The sequence below is a fragment of the Pleurodeles waltl genome, chromosome 2_2 (genome assembly GCF_031143425.1).
Source record: "Pleurodeles waltl isolate 20211129_DDA chromosome 2_2, aPleWal1.hap1.20221129, whole genome shotgun sequence".
NCBI lineage: Eukaryota > Metazoa > Chordata > Amphibia > Caudata > Salamandridae > Pleurodeles > Pleurodeles waltl.
The window spans coordinates 1,102,418,368-1,102,442,414 of NC_090439.1; the positions used below are offsets into that span (position 1 = coordinate 1,102,418,368).

General features: G+C 43.1%; 1 protein-coding gene across 3 annotated transcripts in view; it reads left to right on the top strand.

Moving 5' to 3' along the window:
* The window catches only part of RHPN1 (rhophilin Rho GTPase binding protein 1), a 208,822-nt gene that overhangs the window by 91,212 nt on the left and 93,563 nt on the right, over window positions 1-24,047 (top strand). For all 3 annotated transcript variants that reach the window (XM_069220879.1, XM_069220878.1, XM_069220877.1), the window contains 3 exons: window positions 15,862-15,939; window positions 19,746-19,870; window positions 20,124-20,290. In XM_069220879.1, the coding sequence (XP_069076980.1) occupies window positions 15,862-15,939; window positions 19,746-19,870; window positions 20,124-20,290 (370 nt within the window). The remainder of the gene's footprint in view (window positions 1-15,861; window positions 15,940-19,745; window positions 19,871-20,123; window positions 20,291-24,047) is intronic.

Consider the following 24,047-nt stretch of genomic DNA (forward strand, 5'->3'; position numbering starts at 1 on the left):
AAAATGTTAAAGCATTGAGAGTTTGGTCCTTTATCAGAAATGGGAGATTGAGGAAGGGATTTTAAGGATTAATTAACCCACCCCCCGGACCTGCTGCCTGCCAGGTCATGAGTCACAAAAGGTGATATTGACGGATCATGACAGAGAGACTCATTGCCACTTATTTCTTTTCAATTTCAGCATAATGCTATTCTTGGCCAGTGCCTGCTGCTCCCCCTCTACATATCACTGCTTTAGAGGGAGGGACTTCACCTGCTTCCGGTGGTCTAGCTGGACACCACAGCTGCCGCCAGGCTATTATTCGAGAATCAGCAGGAAAGGGCTTTGGCTCTGCCCACATGTGGGAGAGCCGGCAGTACGTGTTTTAACTGGGCAGAAGTTGCGTACTTACACAAAAAAGTGCTTACCCTCCACATAGATGTGATCATTTTGTTTATTTATCCAGCTGCCTGAGCTTCAACTTTCAGGGGTGTACATTTGACAGTGCAATGCTATAATTGTCTTGAATAGTTAGATAATTTATGTTTTTTTTCTGGTAGCACCCCAAATGGAGAAGGGCAGTCAATACCTTACATAGATCTTTAGGTCTGGTTTGATAGTGCAACTGTCACTTGACCTTTGAACCTACCAATATTATTCTGTGGTCCTTTGATTCCACACAAACACATATCCGTTCTCATACTATCTACTTGGAATGTTTCACATTACCTTACAACATTCCTGGAAAGCCAGGGCTGTTTGCATTGCCAATACTTGTTTTCTAGTTAATTTGCTCTAGGTTGTCCACTTGTGTTGACTAATTCACTATGAGGTGTTTTTGCTTGGCACCCTGGCCGGTTAGTGTGCGCTATATAGGATTATAAGTGGACATTGTTGTTTACCCTGATATTAAAAGGCCCATAATAAGGTTGTGCTTCAATTGCATAACAATGTGGGTGATTGACTCTGCAGAGGTAATGAAATCGAGTAGTCCTAGCCTTCATTAGGAGTTGGTAGGGGTTAGCATCCCAGCTATTGCATGACACTAATGTGCATTGTCTAGTTAGTACTATCAATTTAAAAAAAGAATAGTACTTTGGGTCGGTAAAATAGGACAATTATGATTATGAAGTGCACAAAACAATAGGTGCTAGCACTTTATAGGGCAGACGTTTACTACAGTACATATTAATAGATCTCAGTCTGTGCGACAGAGGTGCCACAGAGAAAGATATTACATATTCACTTGGATATGATGTCTGTCCTCTGATTTATTGCATCTGTGTGTTTAAATAGCAGGAAACTCACCTTGCCCCAAAAAACTCATTCAAATAACAGATCTTTTTTTTTTTGGGGGGGGGGGGGGGTTTGTGCAGGGGCAATTCAAGAAATGTTTTGATTTCTAGTTAACTGGGCCGACTCGTGATCTAGTATTCGTCGTCTAGCCGGAACCAGTTTGGGGTGAGACCAGTTAAGAGGCAACTGGTCTAGACTTTCAGAGACTCAGAGGCATAGGTGAAAGGTACTTGGTACCATTGGGAAACTGTTAGGTCATTTGCATTGCAGATTCAGCAGATCTAGCATCATGAGAGATTACTTTGTCATTGATTTAGGTATGTTGAGCAGCAGGAATCTCATGACTACAGAGCCACTCGGTCCCTTCAGGCACCTCCACGCAGATCTGCGGTCAGCTGATCTTTGGGTGGGGCTTACCAACATTCAAGCCAGTTGCTCCTTTCCTCGCTGGGCAGAACAGTTTCTGCTTGGGTCATAGAAGCAGGATGTCCCAGAGGCCAAGGCTTCTACATGTCTCCAAGAGATGAAGCCATCTGCAAATTCCTGGTCAACGTTATCACAGCACTGGTGTTCCATGACTTCTCGAAGTCTGAGAACTAATTAGAGGGGGGCAGTTTGTATCCCATTTTGAAGGCACAGATGGGAAGAATGAGCAAACCAACGAGTAAGCTTGGGTTAAAAGTTTAAATATATTTTCAGTCACCAGGAGGGAAGTCTATCATTGACCATTATCCTGACATTGTTGGGCTCTCCAGGCCTGTAGTCTAATTTAGGCTAGTCTAGACTGGCCAGCATCGTTTGTATATTACAACCAGACTGATCCTGCCACAACACTCTGGTTGCCAGGCAAAAGCCCGCATCATACTGGAAAGGGAAGGTGTTTTGAGTGTCAGTGTAGAAGGAGGGAACTTCTTATCCAAAGGAAAAACATGCATATTCTCCCCCACCGCCATACAGATCCTCCCAGACTCCTTGTGGGGACTTGTCAGACTCTTACTAGGGAGAACAGGAAGGCAGCATACCCTCTTCTGCTGTTCAGGTACAGATAGCATGCATGCATGAATCTCTGATCCCCGGGCAGCGCCACTAGGTGCCTTTAATTGAGAGAGGGCAATAGTTACCCTCCTTATGGTTTGGGTTATTCCTTGGGTGTACTGCAACTCTTGATAAAATGGAGTGTGCCGCATAGAGGCTTGTAGATTGTTCCTTTTTGTGACCTGCTCTATTTTTCTGAGGTGGATTTGACACAGAGGGGCGGTGCATCTTTTCCAAGCCATGTAGCATACTCATGAGCTTCCCTTCAACATTTAGCATTATTCATCCAGCCCTGGCAGAGAGTCCAGAGTTAACCCCACCTCACCAAATCCTGCATTTTGAGGAATATTTTGCATCTGCAAGTCTTTCTCATTTGAAAGACTCTCAGAATATTATCCATACTATATTTCTTCAGCTGCATCACTGCTTAAGAAGTGAATCTACTCTCCATTCCCCTAACAGAGAGGTGCTGAAGATCTCATGGATAGTGTTAGAAATTGGGTCTCTAGTTGGCAGAGGTATGCACCCTGTCCAAGTGGGCACCACAATCCTAGTTGGAGCAAGTCACAACCTAAATGATCATGTGCCCACCCATGTGTAACTTGGCACAGAGCAAGCACGCATAAGCTAGAAGGCAAGGTGTAAAGTAAATTAACAAAGTGAAAACCCCACAAAAAGACTTCACACCAGGTTAGAAAAATAGATTATGATTTTATAAATAAAAAAAAGACCAAAACGACAAAAATCCAATACGTAGATCCTGAGATATGCAATTTTAAAGATTTAGGTGAAAATAGCAAATAGAAGCCTAAAGCATCAACTGTTGTTATCTGGTCGCTGCAGACCAGGACAAGGTAACCGGTTCAGGCCAACCGCAAGGGAGTGCGGATCGGCTACTAGTACCCACTTGGGCCCGCTGAACACAGTACCTGGTGCACGGTCTGCGTGGCGTTGCTTTGCGAGGCTTCGCTTCATCTGGAGTTGGTTCCAACAAGCTGTGTGGCGGGGCTTGGTGTCACTTTCCATTGATCCTAGGGAGATGTGTGTCTAAGCTTTCCAGGGCTTGGCATCACTGTGCAATGGTTCCCAAGGGCTGGCAGCTGCACGGCGGGGCTTTGTGTCTCACGGTTTCGGTTACGGTGAAGTTTGCAGCTGTGCTGCGAGGCTTTGCGGTGGTCCCTACGAAAACCACAGAAGGTAGAGTTCCTCATGCCCACTTCCGAGGCAGGGAAAACTCGCAGCTTGCAGAGTCCAGGTGCAGGTGCTTCAAGTCTTTGATGTCCCTGAGATTTTGGACCAGGAGGTAAACTAAGAAGCCCTTGAAGATCACTTGTAGTGGGAAGACAGTGTCCTTCCAGCAGAGCCAGGTAGCAGCAGGGCAACCAGCAGAAAAGCAGTCCTTCCTGAAAAGCAACCCAGTTGAGTCCTTTGAGCAGCACCGCAGTCCTTCTGACAAAGGTTCAGTTCCAGAATTTAAAAGTGTCTGATTTTAGGGGGTCAGAGACCCAGTACTTATACCCAAATGTGCCTTTGAAGTGGGGGAAGACTTAAGAGTGGTTTTGAAGTGCACCAGTTCCCCTTTCAGCCCAGTCCTGTCTGCTGTGAGATCTGTGGGGGGTTATCAGTCTTTTGTGTGGGGTGAGGCTGCTCCCCTTTGAAGTGTGAGAGCCCCTCCACCCTTCCTGCCCCGGAAGACCCATCAGTATGCAGATGCAGCTGAGTGTCCTGTGTTTATGGCTTTCTGGATGGAATGCACAAGGTGAGCTGTCACCCCGCTCATACCAGGTGTGGAGTGGAAACAGGCTGTAAGGCGCAAAGAGCAGTAAGAGCAGAGAAATGCCTGCTTTCTCAAAGTGGCATTTCTAAAATAGTAATGTTAAATCCAACTTTACCAGTAAGCAGGATTTCTCACTACCATTCCAAACATACCAAACATGACAACACCACTCCTTTCACATCAGAAATTACTACTTAGAAGTATACAATAAAATTCCCAATGCTGGTCTATGAGAGGAGCAGGCTTCACAATAGTGAAAAACGACTTTGGGAGTTTTTCACTACCAGGACATGTAAAACTTACAAGTGCATGCCCTGCCTTTTAGATTCACTGTGCACTGCCCTGTGGGTCACATAGGCCCTAGTTTAGGGGTAACTTATAGTAAATAAAAGAGGAGTTTAAGGCTTGGCAAATAGTTTTAAATGCCAAGTCGAGGTGGCAGTAAATCTGCACACACAAGCCTTGCATTGTTAAGGGGCTACTAATGTGGGTGGCAAAAGCAGTGCTGCAGGCCCCCTAGTAACATTTAATGTACAGGCACTGGACACACACAGTGCACTTTACTAGAGACCTATAGGTAAATTAAATATGTAAATTGGTTAGAAGCCAATGGTACTATAGTTAAGGGAGAGAGCACTAACACTTTAGCACTGGTCAGCAGTGGTAAAGTGCACAGTCTTGAATCCAGCAAAAAACTAGATCAGAAAAAGGGAGTGAGACAGGCAAAAAGTGTGGGGGGGGAGACCACCCTAACCCTGTCAGGTCTAACATACAGCCATTGTTCGGCCTCCACAGTCCTGTGACTTGGAGGACACCATCACCTGAGACAAGCATCCCAGCATCATCATTGGGAGGCACAGATGACTCAAACCTCCTCTTTTGAATTAAGATGCAAGGCTTTACCTAGTTGTTGTGGAGTCACTGGAGTTATTAATGGCTATCAAGAGCTCTGTTGAGACATTTTTAACACCAATAACATGGGAAGAAGAGAACATTGAAATTGCAGTAGATTTTAGAATTCATGGTTTCACAGAGATAAAGAACCTGAGCAGCAGAATTTCGAAATCCTTTCTTTGCAGCCTTGAGTCACTTTGAGAGGCATGGTGCCTATCAGTGCTCTCGTGGGGTTACCAGCAGAAGTGGAGGCCTGGCTCAGAGACACAGAACTTTACTTTTCTGAGATGATATACTGTTCTGCATGTACTACTGGCCTGAGACAGGTTCAAGATGCAGACTTGGTCCCGTGAGGGCCTTGGAGATTAGAGAGAGAGAGCCTGGACTACAACTGACCTCTGTAGAGAGTGACATCGGTGTTAGCTCCTTTGTAAGTGCTTCCAAAGTGTGGCTGATACACGAACTAAAGCAGACATAAACGCAGAAACTGCCCAGAATTACATGCTGTGGAGGAGTTGGGAATGAAGCCCAGGTCCTCTGCACTCAAAAAACGAAACCACATTTCGGATTGTCGCCTGCACCATTTTAGGGTCTGGGTTGATAGTGCAGCTGTCGCCAGACGATTATCTATCACCAGGTGAGGGGCTTTGGCTCCAACCACATGTTGGGCCAGGAGTACATGTTTTGATTGGTCAGCAGTTGTGTACTTCCAAAAAAAGTGCTTGCTCTCCCCACAGCTGTGATCTTTTTGTGTTTTTATCCAGCTGCCTGAGCACGAACTTTTAGTGGTATACACATACCGCTGCTATGCTAATAAAAGATTATTAGATAATATATCGCTTTTATCTCTGGCAACAGCACAAATAGGAGGAGGGCAGTCACTACCCTAGATGGATTTTTAGGTCTGGCTTGACAGTGCATTCATAATGTTACCTATTGGCATAGCCAAGGCTTGTTTCTAAGTAGCGCTGTAAATTAGTACTTTAGGAGTCAAGCTCCTGGCCCGGAGCAGAACTGAGTAAGGGTTCTTTGCCTCTCACAGACCCTATATATACACTTAACACCATTTGCAGTCACCAGCCTGCTGCATGCATGTGTTCCTTTGTCGGCCGCGTAAAGCTTCTGAGATAGTTACCCTACTCCCTCTGCATAAGCATTAGAAAGCCTGGGACCATGTGAGGCTGTAAACGGGACTTTATCGTAATCTCTCAAAATTACCTGTTGGAGTTGTTTATTTTTTAGAATAACACCAGGCATTTTTAGAATCACCTTTTTTGGTTCGTATTTTAAATTTTATTTACGTTGTAATCATTTGTTTTGTAATAATCATGGGTTTTATCTGCGGTATTTCTAATATTTTACCAATCTCACAAGGCCCGAGATAGCTGCACTGTACACGGGAGAGGTTATTATAAATTACACCCCGCCTTTGTTAGATGTTACGCCTTCCTGTCTAGTTTCAGCCTCATAAAATGTGACGCTTTACGACATTTTACGCGCTGTAGGACCTTGCAGTGTATTGTTTGTAGCACTCCGTGTGAATGTGTGTGACCGAGACCCTACGTCATACTTTAAACCTCCAGGTAGTCTGAATTTGTAAACCTGCTAGTGAAAAAATCCGAACTACAAATCCCATAATGCCACCCGCTCTTTCCTAGAAGCTAATACGGCCTGGTGCCGGCAAGCATCCCTGGGGCAGCACATGCTCTGGTGGTCCCCGAGCCATACATCACCGCTCTGCTGTTGTTTCCAAGGAAGCCTGACCCCTGCCCGGCGAGTAAGGCGGCGCTGCCCACGGAGTGATTACACTACATTGGGGAGCGCTCGGAATGTGTGGAGTTTGCAGACTAGATTCATTAACAGGAACAATCTGGACAAATAGAGATGTTTGTTCTGGGCGAAGGGTTGATAATTGAAGGGAGTTGTGAAATAACAACTCTGCCACCAGTTTGCTTTTCACCATGTTTGTCCACTACTGCATTATCGGGAAATTTACTCCTGTCTTTCCTTAAATTAATTTTCTTTAATAAATGTTTTTTGACTAAGGTTGTATGATGCCAAATGCCAGTTAGGTCGCTGGAAGCTGCCCAGCTTTCCACAAAGCCTGAGCTGAAGCTGACTGGGAATGCATTTTTCTTGCCCTTTGACTGCCTGTTCATATTAACAACAATATTTATAAGAGCGACGTATTTTATGTGTTAATTGTACTTGTGTTCTTCACAGTAGCAGGTGGTGTGGCCTTGTAGAGCGGGTGTGTGTGTAAAGTGCATTTCTGAACGACTCTGGGCTTCTAAAGGCCAGTGTGTAGTTTGCACTAGGATGCAGTCTAGTGTGTTCGGAGTAGGCTGTGGGTTGGTGGGTGTCCTGGGCGGTAGTATAACCCTGTGGTTACACTTTTTATATAGTTTTTAGGTCGAGTGTGCAAGCGCTTGGACCTGTTGTAAGTATGGTGGGCTTTTAACCACGCCCACCGCACGCTCATCACTTTCACTCGTTCGTGGGCTTGCCTTTCAAAAATAAAATCCTTTGTCATCATTGGTAAATGCTTATGCTTTACCTTTGTCCCTCTTTGGGGAGGTTTTGTTACTGCCTTGCGGACCGCCCCGTTACATGGATAATTGCATGATTGCTGATATGTTTAATTGTGAGCGAACCTTTTCTTTTTGTTTCTCTTCTTCGCATTCATGCTCATGGCAGCCATGTCACTTTGAATCAGCTCACTTATGTCAACTGTTTCACTTTTCATTTTCAATTTAAGTTGCAACAAAAGTCCAATTTGGAATTTACAACGGTAATCGCTCTAACTCGAGCAAATGCAACACCCTTTGCATTACAAATACTTGTTTCATAAGGAGGTGTATGGTCGTGGACAAGTGAATTTTGGTAACTTCACTGCATCTCCTATAAAAAAGTATTGACACCAAGCGCTGTCATAGAGTTTTAGAGAAACCGTTTTGTCGCCCACTTATTGGCTGTCTCTGTGTTAGTCTTGCCTTTGTGCTATGTGTGTGTTAGGATATGTGTGGTGCATGTTTGTTTGGTTTCTACTCGTTGGATGGAGATACTTGCCCATTGTTGGGTATTGTCTGTTGAATGTTCTTTGCCTCGGTGAGTGGTGGCCTACTGCAAGGTGGTATGTTGCTCACTGGATCTAGAGAGATGTATCCGATGTGTAGTTTGGTTTCTACTCGTTGGATGGAGATCCTTGCCTATTGTCTTGTATATCCTATTGGAGGTTCTTTGCTTCGGTGAGTGGTGGCCTACTACAGTGTTGTATGTTGCTCACTGAATCTAGAGATTTTTGGTACCCACCGCAATGTACTGTGAATTATATGGTTGATACTGATCTTAACATGGTAATGAGGACAGTGTAGGCTGGAGAAAGGCTTAATTCACATAGTGTAGGCAGAGGAAAGGCTTAATTCACCATTAATCCCTGAACTATTACTACCAGGCAACAAAACAAATTGCCAGCAAATGACCTGATTATCAAGCTTTAGCAGTATGCTGAATTGCTTTAGGGTATTCTGTGGCCATTTTTTAAGGAGAATAATAGCCGAAATGTGACATGATCATTCCAGTGTATAGAAGCACGAAGCAATACGAACAATACCTCGGAGCGAGAGCAAGTGGCAGGAGGCACAAGATGGTGTGAGAAAGATTGTGTTGCAAATCACAGCTGTAAGGGAAATGAACTAGCCAAGGAGCTTGTACAAAGTTGTAATAAAGTGGGTGGCAAAGTGTTGACTTATTCTGAATGTATGTACGTGCTATTTCTATCACCCAAACCTAGCCAAAAAGGCAGCAGAGCACTGCACAGGGCCATAGCCAGTGTACAGGCAGCAATTGATGGGAGCGGTGTCTGGTTTTTGGATTGCCACTGTAGTGCCCTTTAAAGAGATGAGTCTTCAACTCTATTCTACAATGGTGCTGCATTGGGCTTTCCTGGTGGACATTGGGTTCTTATTTCATATCTTGGGTGCATAGATGGAAAAAGCCTGCTGGCTTGTTTTTTCTTTTTTACACTTTCTTAGTTTGCAACCTTACGCTGTCCTGGTTGAGATCCACCAAAGATGGTGAGGCTTTCTGCAAGAAAAGCAAGGTGCAGGTCATTGGAAATAATGCGTCTGGTCTTGAAATTGGTGCATGTGAGCAAGTGGAGCAAATGGAGTTCAATCAGAATGAAAAACTAATGTGATAATATCTCTGCCAGTCCTGGATGAGATTTTATGCGGCGTGTAGGATGCCCTTAAGGGGTGCTAGTGTGATGTCTTGGAGGCTGTGGAAAAGGAAATTACCACCATCCAGATGTTAGAGTACAGTGGCCGGACTGCAGTTCTGAAGTCGTTTTCTGGAAGAAACAATTTCATATTAGAATAGATAGCAGGTACCAGGCTGTCTGTTTATTTTTCCAATGTGTTCCTTCAGAACAATGTTGGTGTTCAAGGCGTATACTGGTGACTTGAAGCCATCAAGGATCAGGTATTAAGCCAGGTTGAAACTATTTCTTAGTTCTTATTCTTGGAAAATAACAGGAATTTTGCACTGCTATTGATTTAATTTACTTGTAGTCATTAAAATACAACTTTTGTTTTACCATGAACACTGCCAGCATGCAGACCTCTTCAGGCTTCTTGTAACAGGATGAGGAGTGTCACGAGCTATCTTCAGAGTGCAAAGCGTGAAACTATGGACTTGGATGTCTAGATCTCGCATGGCTGAAGTGCTTAATTCAACTACGGTCACTTCACACAGGCACAATGCATTTTAATTAGCAGGCAAACTGAGCATGACTCGAGCAGCACAGTAACAATCTACTGACATGGGGCTGTCAGTGAGCACATCAGTGTATCCTTGTGCTGAATGAGTGTCCACAAAGAGCACAGGTGGAGGATCTCAAGCCCTGTCCAATCCCCTGATAGGACTGTGCTTCCAGCCCTAGCATTTGCTAGGAGAGGGCTAAGGTGGGGATTCCTCTAGTTAATCCTGGTCCTGCTGCTCTTCTCATTTCCAGCACAGGAATAATGTCTTATTCGCTCCTATGTCTGGCTCTGCATTCCTGTCCTATTGCTGCTATGGAGGAGTCACCAGCAGAGAAAGTAAGCTAAGTAAAAACAACAAGCATTTTCAATGCAACGGGTCTCGCATTTGTTCGAGATAGAGCTATTAGCGTTGTAAAGCAAAAAAAAACGCAGCACGAGCGCGCTGCGTAAAATGCAGTGTGATCGCGCTGCGTGTAAAATAAACAGATAAAGTAGTCCGTACTCCAGGCTGAAAACATCGAGCCTCGTATGTTTTTGGTATTTTACCGGTGCTGTGTAGGTGGGCTAAACACGGGAAAAGACATGACGTATGCATGCCTTTCACAAATGAAAGCAGGCGGATTTTAAAAGGCAAGCCCACGACATGGCATGGGCGCGTGGTTTAAAGCCCAAAAAGAGATTACACCATAAAAAGGACATGTAGCTGTACCATTTAAATGTTAGAGAAAGTGTGAGAAATTGAGTGTATGAATTTGAGCGTGTTTGTGAGTAAATTATATGAGCATGAATGAGTGATGGTCTGAGTAAATGTGTGTATATGAGTGGGTAAGAATGAATGAGAATTAGTGAAATGAAGTGAGAGAGTCTGTGAGTGTGAAGATCATTATATTCCCTTTCTTAAGGTCATACTTGGGAAAAGTTTTTGGGAGGTGATGAGATTGTGTGGGAAGAACCAAACATTAATCGTTGTAGGTATGAAGGGTCTAGAATTGATTTAATTGATTTTACTCCCATGAAAATACCTTTTTAAAAGAAGAGAGATTGTTGGCCAAAACAAGTATAATCGGCTTGGCTTGAGACGTTAGCAGGATCTTGGTATAATGTTAATCCCAGTGCAACTGAGCATGTGATGATCTCACAGTTGTGTGAAGATGAAGGTATAGTGCAAAAACTTCCCAGGGTATTTAAGGAGAGACTGGGTTTGCTTAAGGACTTTGAGCACAAGATCACACTTGAGAAACTGGCAAAAATAGTTGTTCATAGAGTGAGGAAGGTCTCGAATTTGATAATGCAGTCTTTGAAGATAGAGATATAAAGGTTAAGCAGGTAATTCAAGAGATGGAAGTCTCTGAGTGACTCGTGATGGTGGTTTTGACTCTTAATGAAGTAGGTGAAGTCTTCAAGATGCGTTTGGAACTCTGGGATCTTAGCAATAATATTTGGCTTGACAGACGACCACTATTTCAGAGAAATTGATAATTTTAGAGGAAACCTAAATGTTCCATGTTATTGATTCTTTATTGGTATACCAGTGAGTGTAGTTTCAATAGGAGTCTAGATCGTTAATGCTGTTTGACATGCCCCTAGGTGCATATTATTGTGTTAGGATGCTGTTTGGGCTGGTGTCTACATTATTTTGTTAAGCTGCCATTTGGGTGAACGTCTTCAGTGGCATGTTGTTAGATTTGTTGAGGAAAGTTCTTGGGGAGGTTAATCAAGTGATGTTCTTGCAGGATAACATGGTGGTACAAGGTATTGCTAGAGGGGGTAAGTTAAGGTGTTGATAAGAGTGTGGGAAATCTGGAAAAGAGTGCGTTTACAATCCGAGAAAAATGCCAGCCCCCTTAAAGGCATTGTACCATATTTTAGACACACTGTCTGGTAAGGGTATGTGTTACAATGTAGTTAAGGGTATGTAGTTAAGGGACCTGTTTCCAAGGTCAGCGAACAAATGCACAAATATTATTTACAGTTAATCAAGAATTCCTCTAGCATTGTGCATCCGTTAAGAGTATTAATGAAAAAGGATGAGAAATATAATTTAGCTTAAGAATGTCAAGACCCTTTGATGCTATAAAAAGGCTGATGGAGAAGATATCAACGCTTTGCGACTTTGGTGTGTGCAGGGAAATGGTATTCTCAACAGATATTATTTGGAAAGGTCTTGTTACTGTGCTGGCTCAAGTAGAGAATAGGGAGGAGAAGGTGGTGATGTTTGACCTCCGCACCTCTGAGGGTACAAGAGGCAGTTACTCAGGCTGTAGAGCTGGTAACGTTGGCTTGCACATGAGCTTAAAAAACCTTTTAAGTTTTTCCTTTGGAGTATCCCTTTTGTTTTCAGGAGTGATCTCTGACCTATAGTGAATGTGTTCTGTAAAGGGAGTGAGAGCTACACCCTAGATTATTCGATGGATGAAAGGTGTCGGGAATTCCATTTCTCTGTGTTTTAATTGCCAGGGCTAAAAACTCTCTTTGTTAGCTGCCTATTGGAGGCCGAAGCATCATTGATGACAGTTCTATTTTGTGGGTATGTAAGAAAGTAGTGAAAGGAGTTCAGACTTAACTGCATGATAGTAGATAGTGTGAGGAAGATTGCGGTCCAGGGTTGGCCCATTATGAGGACAACGTCTGTTTTTCAGAAAGGATTTTGTTCTGTTGGAGAATAATTGTACAGGAGGAGGGGTTACACATGGATGACTGGTGGGTTCTCTCTGTTGGTGTTAAAGAGAATATTGTAAATTTGGCACATGAGGGACACTTGTGAAATAATCTGAATGCAATTGTCAGAATGGTAGTGATGTCTTAAGATAAAATCAATAGTAGGTGCTGTGAGACATTGTATGCTGTTGCCAATAGTGGCAACAATAAGGTGGAAAGAGAAGCCCCTATGTCACCAGTAGATGTTCTGTAAGAGCCATGGTGCAGGTGAAGGTATACACTGTAGGAACTTTGGACTTATTTTAATTATTGGTGAGATTGATCATCTTGGAGCGGATTGCACAATTAAGTGAAACACATCAAGATGTGTGAAATCTGCGAGGGCCAGTAAGGTGTTAGAATTCTTGAGGGATGAATTTGTCTTTGAAGGTATTTCCAAGGTCCACTACTTTTAGTTTTAATGTTTTCTTAACACTCCAGCCAAAAAGAACCTACAGGTATTTCAGGGGACCAGATTCCCTTTTGAGACCATTAATTTTCCGATTGCAGTAAGAATTCAGTGGCTTTCATTATGATTGGAACTTGGTAAAGGAACTTCCTGATAGATTGCAGACAAGCACTAGGACTTATCTTTTCATGCCTGAAGTAAAAGATTATTAATCGCTTCTGCAGCAAGGTTGCAGGAATTAGTCACCACACTGAATACAGTAAACTACTCATGATATTCTGGAGATTGGGAGGGTTTTGAAGGACAGAAGGAAAAGGAGGATTGTGTAGTGTGCATCCTTGTTAATGTGAAGTAATGTGAGGATAGGTCATACACTCTGATTCGTCTTTACTTGAGATAGATTGAGCTAATGCTGCTTTAATGAATCATGGTACCAGATTAAATGTTTCCGAGCTACTTCTAGATTTGTCCAATGTAGCATATCACATTCCTTCTCAGCATTAGGTGCAGTGGCCGCCAAGGGCATCTCTGACGTGTGGGCGCTGAGCTTATGTGTGATAGTTATCTGGTATTGTTGCTGGACAGGCTTGCTTTCATACATCTGGTTTGGAAGCGGTGGACTAAGGAGTTGACTGATCTGGAAATTCTTAAGATTTTTTTTTAATTCATTTCACAAGGGAAATCGGTCTGTAATTTCTCACAGTCAGGTTCGTTGTTATATTTAGGAGTTGTCTGTCACTTTTTCTCCCATCATGAATTCTTGGAAAATGGAAAGATGTTACCCATTCGGTGTTTTTTTCAAGTAGGTTTGTAAGATGAATAGAGAACTCAAACTGACCAGGGAAGTGCATACATACCACACGTAATTTCTGATTCTTGCAATGATACATTCATGCTTTATGTGCATGTTATTTTTGCCATGGTGGTTTTACATTGATATAAATCTCAATTAGGACACGAAAGTTTTTAGAATAAAAATTAGCACAATATTCCACTGGCCTGCTAATGCTTTCTTAATCTTTGGTTGCATTTTTTGCTTTGTAGTGAGTCCTCAGGAAAGTGGCCTTACTTAATGTCCACGGACACTTCACCCAGAATCGATCTCTTTTGCTCACTACTACCTTATATTTGTGAAGATGTGAGCTGTTTTTTATGCAAGATGGGTTGTTTAGGTGTCTTTGATACTTTTTTGAGAGACATAGCTATACTGTATGTGGCTTTATTTTATTATACTAGTACCTTGATGTATACCTCTAGTAGTTACATTCATTGCGTCCCACAAAAAGGATATTAGTTGTCTCAGGCATTTTCTTTGTAAAAGAGCAGGATGTCCTGGTCAACCATCTGCAGCTTCAGCAGAAGTTCATCCATCATAGATTAGCCCTCAAGGGTGTGCCCAGCTCGCACCAGGAAAACCTATTGGTGGCAGCAGTGCGAAAATCATCATTCAGTCGGGCCTTGTCTAGCCAGAATCCAGTGCAGGCAGGAATCACATTGGCTCTATAAAGGATGAGTCAGATTCACCAAAGATATCCTATCTGAAAAGAAGGTGAAACCCTTCTTTAGTTTCGCTTTCCCTTCGTCTTCTCCTTGTCTTTGTTTAGATCTTGTCTTGGCTACATCTGCTAAACTGGCGATGATGAGCTCTTCTGGCTTGTGGGATCTTTGGTCATTGGACTCATTGATAGATGTTTGGATCGGTTCGGCATCCTGGAGGTTTTCAGTTCTGTTTTCTGTTCTCTGAGACCCTGGAAGATAGTTTGCCAGTCTTTCCTGCTGACTGTAGTGTCCATGAAGAATATAGTTTGAAGCTTTGTGTTTGGTATGCTTCGATGCCCAGGCTGAGTCGCTCAGCCCTATTTACCTGCGCTAATTGATAACACTTATTAACCACAGTTTCCTTGTCCATGTCAGATCCCTTTCAGAGCACAATGCATACCACTGGCTCAGGCAGCCATCAATAATTTTGTCTGGCAGCCATGCCAGCCATTGACAATGAAACACTGTACAAGGATATATCTGATCTTTGTCAGCACCAGCTGCAACTTAAAATAGCACTGGAAATACTGGAGATGCAAAAAGGTAAAACTGATACAAGTGACCTAATCTGCTGTAATGAATTGTTGGGAAGACCGGCTACTTCTGAAGTGCTTTCGCACCTGTTAAAATGTCTGTGTAGCCTGAGCTGTTGGTGTGCACCTCACCTAAGGCAGGTACATGACCATATCTAATTATGGGACAACATGCTGTATAGCTCCCCTTTGAAAAAATATTTGCCTTTACTGACCGGTAGTAACCATGAAACAATGACGAGGGAGATTTTTGGACTTTGTTCTAAATGGTTTCAACCAGACAGCTTCCTGGAAACGCAGCACAAGTGAAAACCATACAAAGGACTGTGTCTAGCCCATCTCATAGAGGCAACTAAAGTCATCCGGCAAGAGCTGTACTGCCTAATTGATAATAAATGATAAGTGGTATACCTGTTAAAAAAAAGAAAGGTCACACAAACCGAATCATCTGCCTTCATTTGAAAACATTGTCTCGAGAGCAGATGTTCCACTTTCAACAACGCAAGTTGATATTTTGGTTGTATTAGTAGTGGTTTGGGTTTTTTGCTATTTATTTAGCGAGCCCTCTTGGGTTTATTCCGTTCCTTTTTTATTTTTATTTTTTTTCACCTTACGCAACATCTATATAAAAGCTGCAGCCTTTGCTTATGTTTCTCAACTTAGGACACCTGTCCTAATACAAATGAAAGGAAGCCACCATAACCTGAAAATAATGCAGACAGAAGTTGTTTTCTGACAAAAATGTTTCTGTGAGGGGCTTGTACGGTTCTGTGGAAGGTGGTGGGATTCGACAGGCAATGGCAGCCACTGTGAGTGTGCAGCTGCTCACAAACCATGCCGCGGCTAGAGTTTGCATGTACCTGAATTTATCTGCTACATTTGCTTCAGTGTTTAGAGTCAGACCGACAGAACTGCTTGTTTTCTTTTCCTTTTCTGCAGGCTTTGATCACTGAGCACTTTGGTGAAGATGGTTCTCTCTATGAGAAAGAAATCAAGGATTTCATGAATCTGCGGCAGGTCTGTTGATTTGTAACTTTCAATACTGGTTATTGGGTTTTCATCCTCTATTTAGCCCTATTGAGCTATACAGAACATGGTTTTTAAATTCATTGCCGTAAATTACTGCTATGTTGAGGGCATATGAGAAGCAACTGTAGCCTATGCCTGTTACACGAAATCACAGGTTTCTGCAACAGGCCAGGAATTTCACAGTTCTTAAGGTTCAGATGCTGCTCAGTATGAGTTTTCAGATAAGTGGACACCCCTTGGAATTTGCGAAGCCTTATGAAAGAGCAGTGTTGCATGGCCCCACTTGCAATGCCTGTTTTAAAGTCTAATAATGTGTTACGCAAGGCCACCAGAGACTAATTCTACCCCTGGTAAGCTACATTGACCAGTCTCTCTAGCCGAAATCATTCTCCAAACCAATGTTGCTCTACAAGGCACCATGTGACTGAGAGGATGACATCCAGTGTGATAAGAAACCTAATGCTTATATGTACAATGAGCCAATGTGGAATTCAAGCAAGTTGATGGGTAGGGAAACAGCTGAGGGTAGCAGGAAAAATTTGTAGGAGAGACCATAGCACTGATGGGTAGTAATTTGGGGGCAAGGTGGGCATTTTTAGGTTTCGCCTGAACAGCACTCATGTGCTGCCAGCGAAATCTATTCTTAATTTTAAAAAAGCTTCAAAACTGGCTTAGGGCCCGTTGCTTACCAATACTTAGCATTGGTTGGCTCCCACATTGCTCTTGTTTCTTTGCTTCTTACGGATCGCGCTTCCTGCTTCCTCCTTGCTGCTTGCAGAACTTCCTGCTTTCTTCCTTTGGCTTCTACCCCTGCAGTGGGGCATGGACCTATCACAACTTCCTGTTTGCAGCCAGTTTCCTTCCCCGATCAGCGCTGTTCCTGGTACTTATTTTAATTTACTGTTTGCCATGCACTCTAGCACTGTACGCTTCCTCCCCAAGCCCTTCCCACCTTCCCCCCGCTGTCTGTGAGAGGTAAGCATTACTGGCACACAGGGAAGGGGCTTTGAACCAGGGCGTGTTCACTTTTAAAGCCTTCTCAGCCCATCCCTTGGCTACTAAGCGCACCGTTTTGATGAGAATAAAGTTGCTGGTGCAGTCTTCCTAAATAGTATTGTAGAACTTGATCATTTGTAATTATGATCATATAATTGTACACCTGCAGGCACGGTGCAAATGGAAATTGCAAAGAGGTCACCGTTTTACCCAGTTTTTTTGACGTTCCGGGTTTGATTATCTCCAGAGAGCGTTTCATTTGCTGTTTTTGCCCATGCACGCTCAGGTTTTGTTGGCCAGAATATACACACTTACATGTCACGTCGAGAAACGTAAGCGTTCCAAATTTCATAGATTGGTTTTATATTAACGCTGTTCAAAAAACTTATGGTCTCACAGTGCTTTACAGCCTGTAATAATAAACAAACATGTGACAGTTGAAGCAAAAGTAAAATTTCACGGTAGCACATCTTGGAGGCAGCAGGCTGTGATATTGTGTAGTTATTGTGGCGGTGTGGAAGAGAAGGGCACGTGTGGCTTTCCTGGGTGCCTGTGTCTGCTGGAGTAAAGGGTTCACCACCAGAAACCGCTAAGTGGGCCTAACTGAGGGTACCTGCATGGGTGTTTGTGTATGGCCCCGGGCATGGGGCGGCAGGCACTCTGTCTGGAAAGGCCCTGTGATTTTGGTGATTTGTGGCTTATGACTCTGACAGATCCTCATCATTTAATTAATGCCTTTGCATGCTTATGCAGGTGAGCACCACTACACGACAAGCCACACACAATTACAGTTGCCTTTTGATGCCCGGTGGCTCCACTGTTGCCAATGTGATTGAAATATGAATAAAATAATATTTGCCAAACGAATGAATGCTGGAATAATAGCGAAGGAAAGAGAATGAATCAAAAGATTTGTATGTTTCCTTAGATGTGGTTGTTAGGGTAGCAGTTTGACTCTAGGATAATTGTGCAAGATTATTATACCCTGTTACAAATCTTTAGGTAAACTAATTGAATTTAATTGACCTATGGGGAACGTGAGGGAGTTTCAGGATCGTGGCTTGCACATCAAAGAAGAAACAATGCCCGAGTCTAACATAAAACGTTAAAATAAATAGACTAAATGATATAGATTATAGTGGAGAAATTCTCCATTAACATTGGACCAAGTAATTGATATAAAATTGTGTTGCTTCACCGGCCCCTTGCAGCAGTTTTCCTTACTGTACTTTTTAAGAAGTGCAATGGCTGGTGAAAAGCTGTGGTAGGACCTATGTAGTCTGTGTAATTTGGAAAAGTGCACATTTGTACTGGCACATGTGTTTCCTATTTAAGATATTTTTTATTTGTTTTCCACTTCACATAGGACCAGTAGAACAAAATCAGTATGTACCAGATGTGTTTATTTAAGTACTTAGATTTTATTACTTTCTTCATTTTGTATACTAATCCATCCCTCACGTCTGATTTACACATGCTTATGTAGTATGAAAACATGTCTAGACATAGAATGACAGAAAAGATTAAAACGGGCTTTAAGTTTACTTACTGTTACTTACCATTGGTTGGCTTCCACATCACTCATTTCCTTGCTTCTTGCTAGTTAGTTTGTCCAGCTTGCCTCCGTCTTCCTCCCAAGGCATCCGTGTTTGTCCCTGCTGTGGAGCATGGACTAATACAGCTTCCTGTCTGGCCAGTGTCCTTTGCACTGTCCGCGCTCTCCTGCAGGTACTTTTTTTCCCTTTCTTTTTTGCCATGCACTCCACAAGTGTGCATGTATCTGCAGTCCGACTTCCTCCCTCACCCCTTCTTCGTGTTGATTGTCACCTCCTGCTGTCTGTTGTTGCTGCTCCCTACATCCTCCCCTGAACCTCCCTCGAGTTGCTTTCCCCCGCTGTCCATTGTTGCTGCTCCCTCCCTTCCCCACACACTTCCCTTGTGTTGCTTGCCCCTCCATGCTTTTTTGACATGTTGCACAGCACCACATGTGTGCGTAAAAGAAAAAAAAGCACTATAATGCGATCGGTGCTAGGCCCGCCCTAGGGCTTTATTTCCTTTACTTTAAACCATGACAAAGCCAGTGTTGCATAGGAAAAACCTATTGGCTTTGTCAAGGCCTATTTAACCTTGCCTCACACAGGGCGCAACAGGTGATACCTACAACCTTAACTTTTATACCCTCGATAATACTGAACCTGGGTAGAGGAACTGTTATGCAAACCTGCTTTTGCTCCCAGCTGCTTCTTAATGTGCTATTTCTAGTTCACTTTACTGTTGTCGCTGTACTTACACTGTTGGGAGTCCTGTAGAGAAGTTGTTGATGCTGTGAAATCCACAGACTCCTATTTCATTCTGTAGTTTGAAAATAGGATGAGTAAGGGAGTCTGTAAGGGATTTCCTTTTCTGTCTTCCTGGATGGGCTGGAACTTGTGTACAGCATCACTCAGTATGCATCTTTTCCCACAGAGCTCGCTCTGTCGCACTCACTGCTAAAGTTATAGTTCATTTACTGTGAGTAAACAGTTGACGGAGGACCAAATTCCCACTAGGCCTGTACCTCAGTGAGCAAGACTCAGAGAGATAAGCAGCAGTGCCAGAAGTTGTGTTCCAGCCACCAGAGATGCTTTGCTTGACCAGTGTCTTAAGGAGTATTACATTGTTCCCTAAAGCTTTAGCTTTCTATCTTCATGCTTTTATCGAAGAAGAGGGATTTTCCAATTTCAGTTATCTTGAAACAATTACTTTAATGTCTTATTAAACATTGGAAAGTGACTGCATTTCTGCGGTGTTCCCTGCAGGCAATGCGGACACCAAGTCGGAATGAGTCTGGGCTGGAGCTACTGATGGAATACTACAACCAGCTCTATTTCCTTGACTACAGGTTCTTCCCTCTGAATAAAAGCCTGGTTGTTTTCTTTCACTGGTGAGTGTTCTTTGCTGCTTCTTGCTATGAGATTGTGATGATCATGTGTTGTATGTCAGCTCGTTTTTTTTTTTTGATGGTCCGTAAATATATCCACGGTGTGAAAGCAGCATTTGCTGGCATAATGTGAACATGTACCACTGCCTTTATGGATTGTATAATTCTTCTGTCTGCAAGTGGTTTGAGCTCATTATTTCATTTCATGTTACTATTAAAAGTGCTTTCTTTTGATGCTCTTCATCTCTTGTTCTAGGTACGATTCTCTGACCGGAGTACCTGCTTGCCAGCGTGCACTAGCCTTTGAGAAGGGCAGTGTGTTGTTTAATACCGGGGCTCTCTACACTCAAATTGCAGCACGCCAGGATCGATCCACTCTGAAAGGGGTGGACAATACTATAGATGCATTTCAAAAAGCTGCTGGTAGGTTTCACTGTATTTCATTCACCCCTATGGTTACCTCAGATCTCCCATGCAAACATGTTTGCTCACCCATGTCTTGATTGTGTTGAGCATAGTGCTGCCACTTCTATGGAAATATCTCTGGGTAGGAATGAATACAAAACTTCTCAACAAAGTTATTTAATGATTGATCTCGTACATTGTGACCATTCAAGCACACAAACCCCTTTCTGTAACCTAGTCTTACATCCCTATGCCACAGTCATTCCTATGACAATCAGATCACAGACTGCATGATTCATGACTTGCGCCCCAACTACCAACCACTAAAACCCATCCAACCAAGTGTAACAAAGGAGTGCCTTCTAGCCCCATCCTCTTCTACTTTCTCTCTTGTACACACACACACCATGCCCCCCATCTTTGTAAATTGGATACTTGTTCTAGACCCCTTAACAAAATGCTAAACTGAAAGTCTGCACATCTGCTACCCAAACACTGAACTACCTCCATAAGCATCCTCCTAAACATAGTGTTTACAGCAAAAACATTGCTTACCAAGAATTATGTAGATACATGAAACCACCCAACCATGCTTTGAAAGAGAATCCTAAACAACCACCCCCACGAGCAGGGGGAAGAAACTCGATTTATATTCTCAGCTGCAAATCTCTACTTCTCCAGTGCAACATTTCCTCAAGCCAAAGATACATATTGCTACAAATCTCAACTTTAGTTCTCCATTGTTGGATCTTTTATATATTCACATTATTGAATCTTTACCCTTCATTAGGCTGGGAATCGCCAGTACATTAAAATAGCAGTTAATGTGTCCTGAAAGAACATCATCTTTTATTTAATAGCACACCCTCCTCATTTGAAAGAACACAATGGGGTGGTGACGTAAGCTGTTCTACTCCCTTTGGGGGCCACCATAGCTCATGTGTCTACCTCACCTCGTACGTGAGGTACAGCGCTTGCAGCCACCTCTTCAGATTTTAAACATGGACCACAAAAGTAGTATTCTGAACAGTGATACTCAAAGTACAGCCTGAGAGCAGCATGCAGCCCTCCTGATCTTTACATGCGGCCCTCTGGTGATTAGCAGCACTGGGCTGCTGTTTACTCAACTCCGCACTAACAATCAGAAAGATGTTAAAAACACTTCCAAGCATTTATTTAACTGAAGTTAAAGAAAGGAAGTAGCTAAGGTGCCTGTACTACTTATTGTTAGGAACACTTTCACTGTTAAAGACATCTTGCTGGCAAACATGTAACAATATGATAGTCTTTCCAAAATTCAAAAAGTTTATTTCATTAAAAAGCAGAAGTGTTTTGCCTTGGCACATCAGATTATGTTAGTGCATGGAGAAGTTTTTTTTTTTTTTAAGTGATAGCTTACAAACATGAGTTTATAAACATTCACGCTTCACCTCTCCCTGGCAACATGCAAATAGTGAACTAAGTGCCAAGTTAAGTTGTTATATGCCACCTCTGGGTGGCCTGGGTTGCTATTATACATATACCACATTATAAGTAAGATTATAGCAAGGTGCGACAGGCAGACACAGCTTGGCGGGTGGCCATGGAAAGACACACGTTCCTGGCTGTAGCTCTGCTCTCCTTGAAGCGTGCCAGCACTGAGACTACCTTGTCGCTTAATAGACGGGAGCCATCAAAGGGCATGTACATAAGTAAGGCTTGAACATCCCCTAACCTAGTTGTTCTCAGCCAGGCGTGGTGCCCTAAGGCCACTGACAAAGAAACTGCTCTGCCTCGAGAGACGGTCATGTCCTTACTCAACATGTCCATGCACCAATATTTCAGTACTTAATTTTTATACCTTTAATAATGTTAGGGCTCTTTCTGTGAGCTGTCTGAGGCAGGGTATGTTTTGCATAATAAGGTACTTTAATGTTTCAGCAGTTGTTGGTATTTATTTTTGAGAGAAGAGTCGTAAATGCTGCATTATACTGTTCTAATGAACACATCATGCAAGGTCTGTAAAACGGTAGGGCTGCCTAACAAGTCAAACAAGATTAAGATCCAGTTGTTTAGGAAACACCCTATATATTGGGTCTGTGAGATCTATTGATGGGAGAGCATGTCCTCTAGTAAATATGCAACTGCTGTTGACATGATGGATTTTCAGATACATTTGAACAAGAGTGGATCTATCTTTTATTGGCGTTCTTAGGTCAAAAGTTAGATTGATGGAGATGGAGTGATAAAGCACTCTATCCAGGATAGGTGCGTACGTGCTTCAACGGCCAGCAGTGCTTTGGTGCTGAATTTCCTGCTTGAAATATGTCAAGCAAGTGCACTGGACCTGTTACTAGACTCTTTGAGTCGAAGGTTCCTATATTGCTTTGACCAGTCTTTTTGGGTGACTGAATCACAGCCTGAAGAACACGAGCATAGTAAGGCGCAGCTCATCAGTGTAATTCCAGACTGTGTTATGTAGAAAGTGAGAGTGTGATACAAATGAGTAAGTCCAGTTCTTCAGTGTTGGTATCTTTTATATATTCACTTGCTTGAATCACTCCCTCTCATCAGGCTGGGAATCCCCAGTACATTGAAATAGCAGTATTCAAAAGGCCGTAGGCCTTAAACAACATCATTTGTTTTGTAGCACATCTAACTTATTTGAGAAAAACCCAAACATTAGTCAATGAGGTGGCAGCTTAAACTCTTCTACTCTCTCTACAGCCCACTATAGCTCAGATTTTAAAGCACAAAGAGAAGATGTAGGAAGTTGGCTCTGTATATACTATCTCAAAGTGAGAGATAGTGTGCACAGAGTCCAAGGGTTCCCCTTAGAGGTTGATAGTGGCAAAATTAGATAATTCTAATGCTCTATTTTGTGGTAGTGTGGTTGAGCAGTAGGCTTATCAGAGGGTAGTGTTAAGCATGTGTTGTACACACACAGGCAATAAATGAGAAACACACACTCAAAAACTTACTCCAGGCCAATAGTTTTTCTATAGAAAAATATATTTTCTTAATTTATTTTAGAACCACAAGATTCAACATTTGAAGTAAATACATAAAATGTAAGGTACTCCACATAGGTAAGTAAGGAACTTTGAATTAGAGCAATAACATACCCAGTATAGGTTTGAATGGCAATAAGCTAATTTAAAAGTGGACACTTTGTGCAAAAATCAATAGTTCCTGGGGGAGGTAAGTATTGGTTAGTTTCTCAGGTAAGTAAGACACTTACAAGTTTAGTTTCCAGGGCATAGGCAGCCCACCGTTGGGAGTTCAAGGCAACCCCAAAGTCACCGCACCAGCAACACAGGGTCAGGTGCAGAGGTCAAAGAAGGGCCCAAAACACAAAGGCGCCTATGAAGTACAGGAGTGCTCTGATTCCAGTCTGTCAACAGGTAAGTACCTTCGTCTTCAGAGGGCAGACCAGGGGTGTTTTGTAGAGCACTAGGGGTGGGGGGGACAAGTAGGCACATAAAACACACCCTCCGTGACACAGGGGCTGCTGGGTGCAGTGTGCTTAGCAGGCGTTGGGTTTTCAACAAAGTCAATTGAGGGACCCGGGGGTCACTCTAGCAGTGCAGGCAGGGCACAGGGGGCTTCTTGGGCCTGGGGACTGCGGGTGCAGTGCTTGGTCTAGGCGTCGGGTTCTTTGTTCCAGGCAGTTGCGGATTTGGGGGGGGGGGGCGGATCCTCTCTGCATACGTCGCTGTGGGGGTGCAGGGGGGTCGTCTCAGGTTGCTCACGAGGTTGCAGTCACCTGGGAGTCCTCTCTGCAATGTTGGTTCTC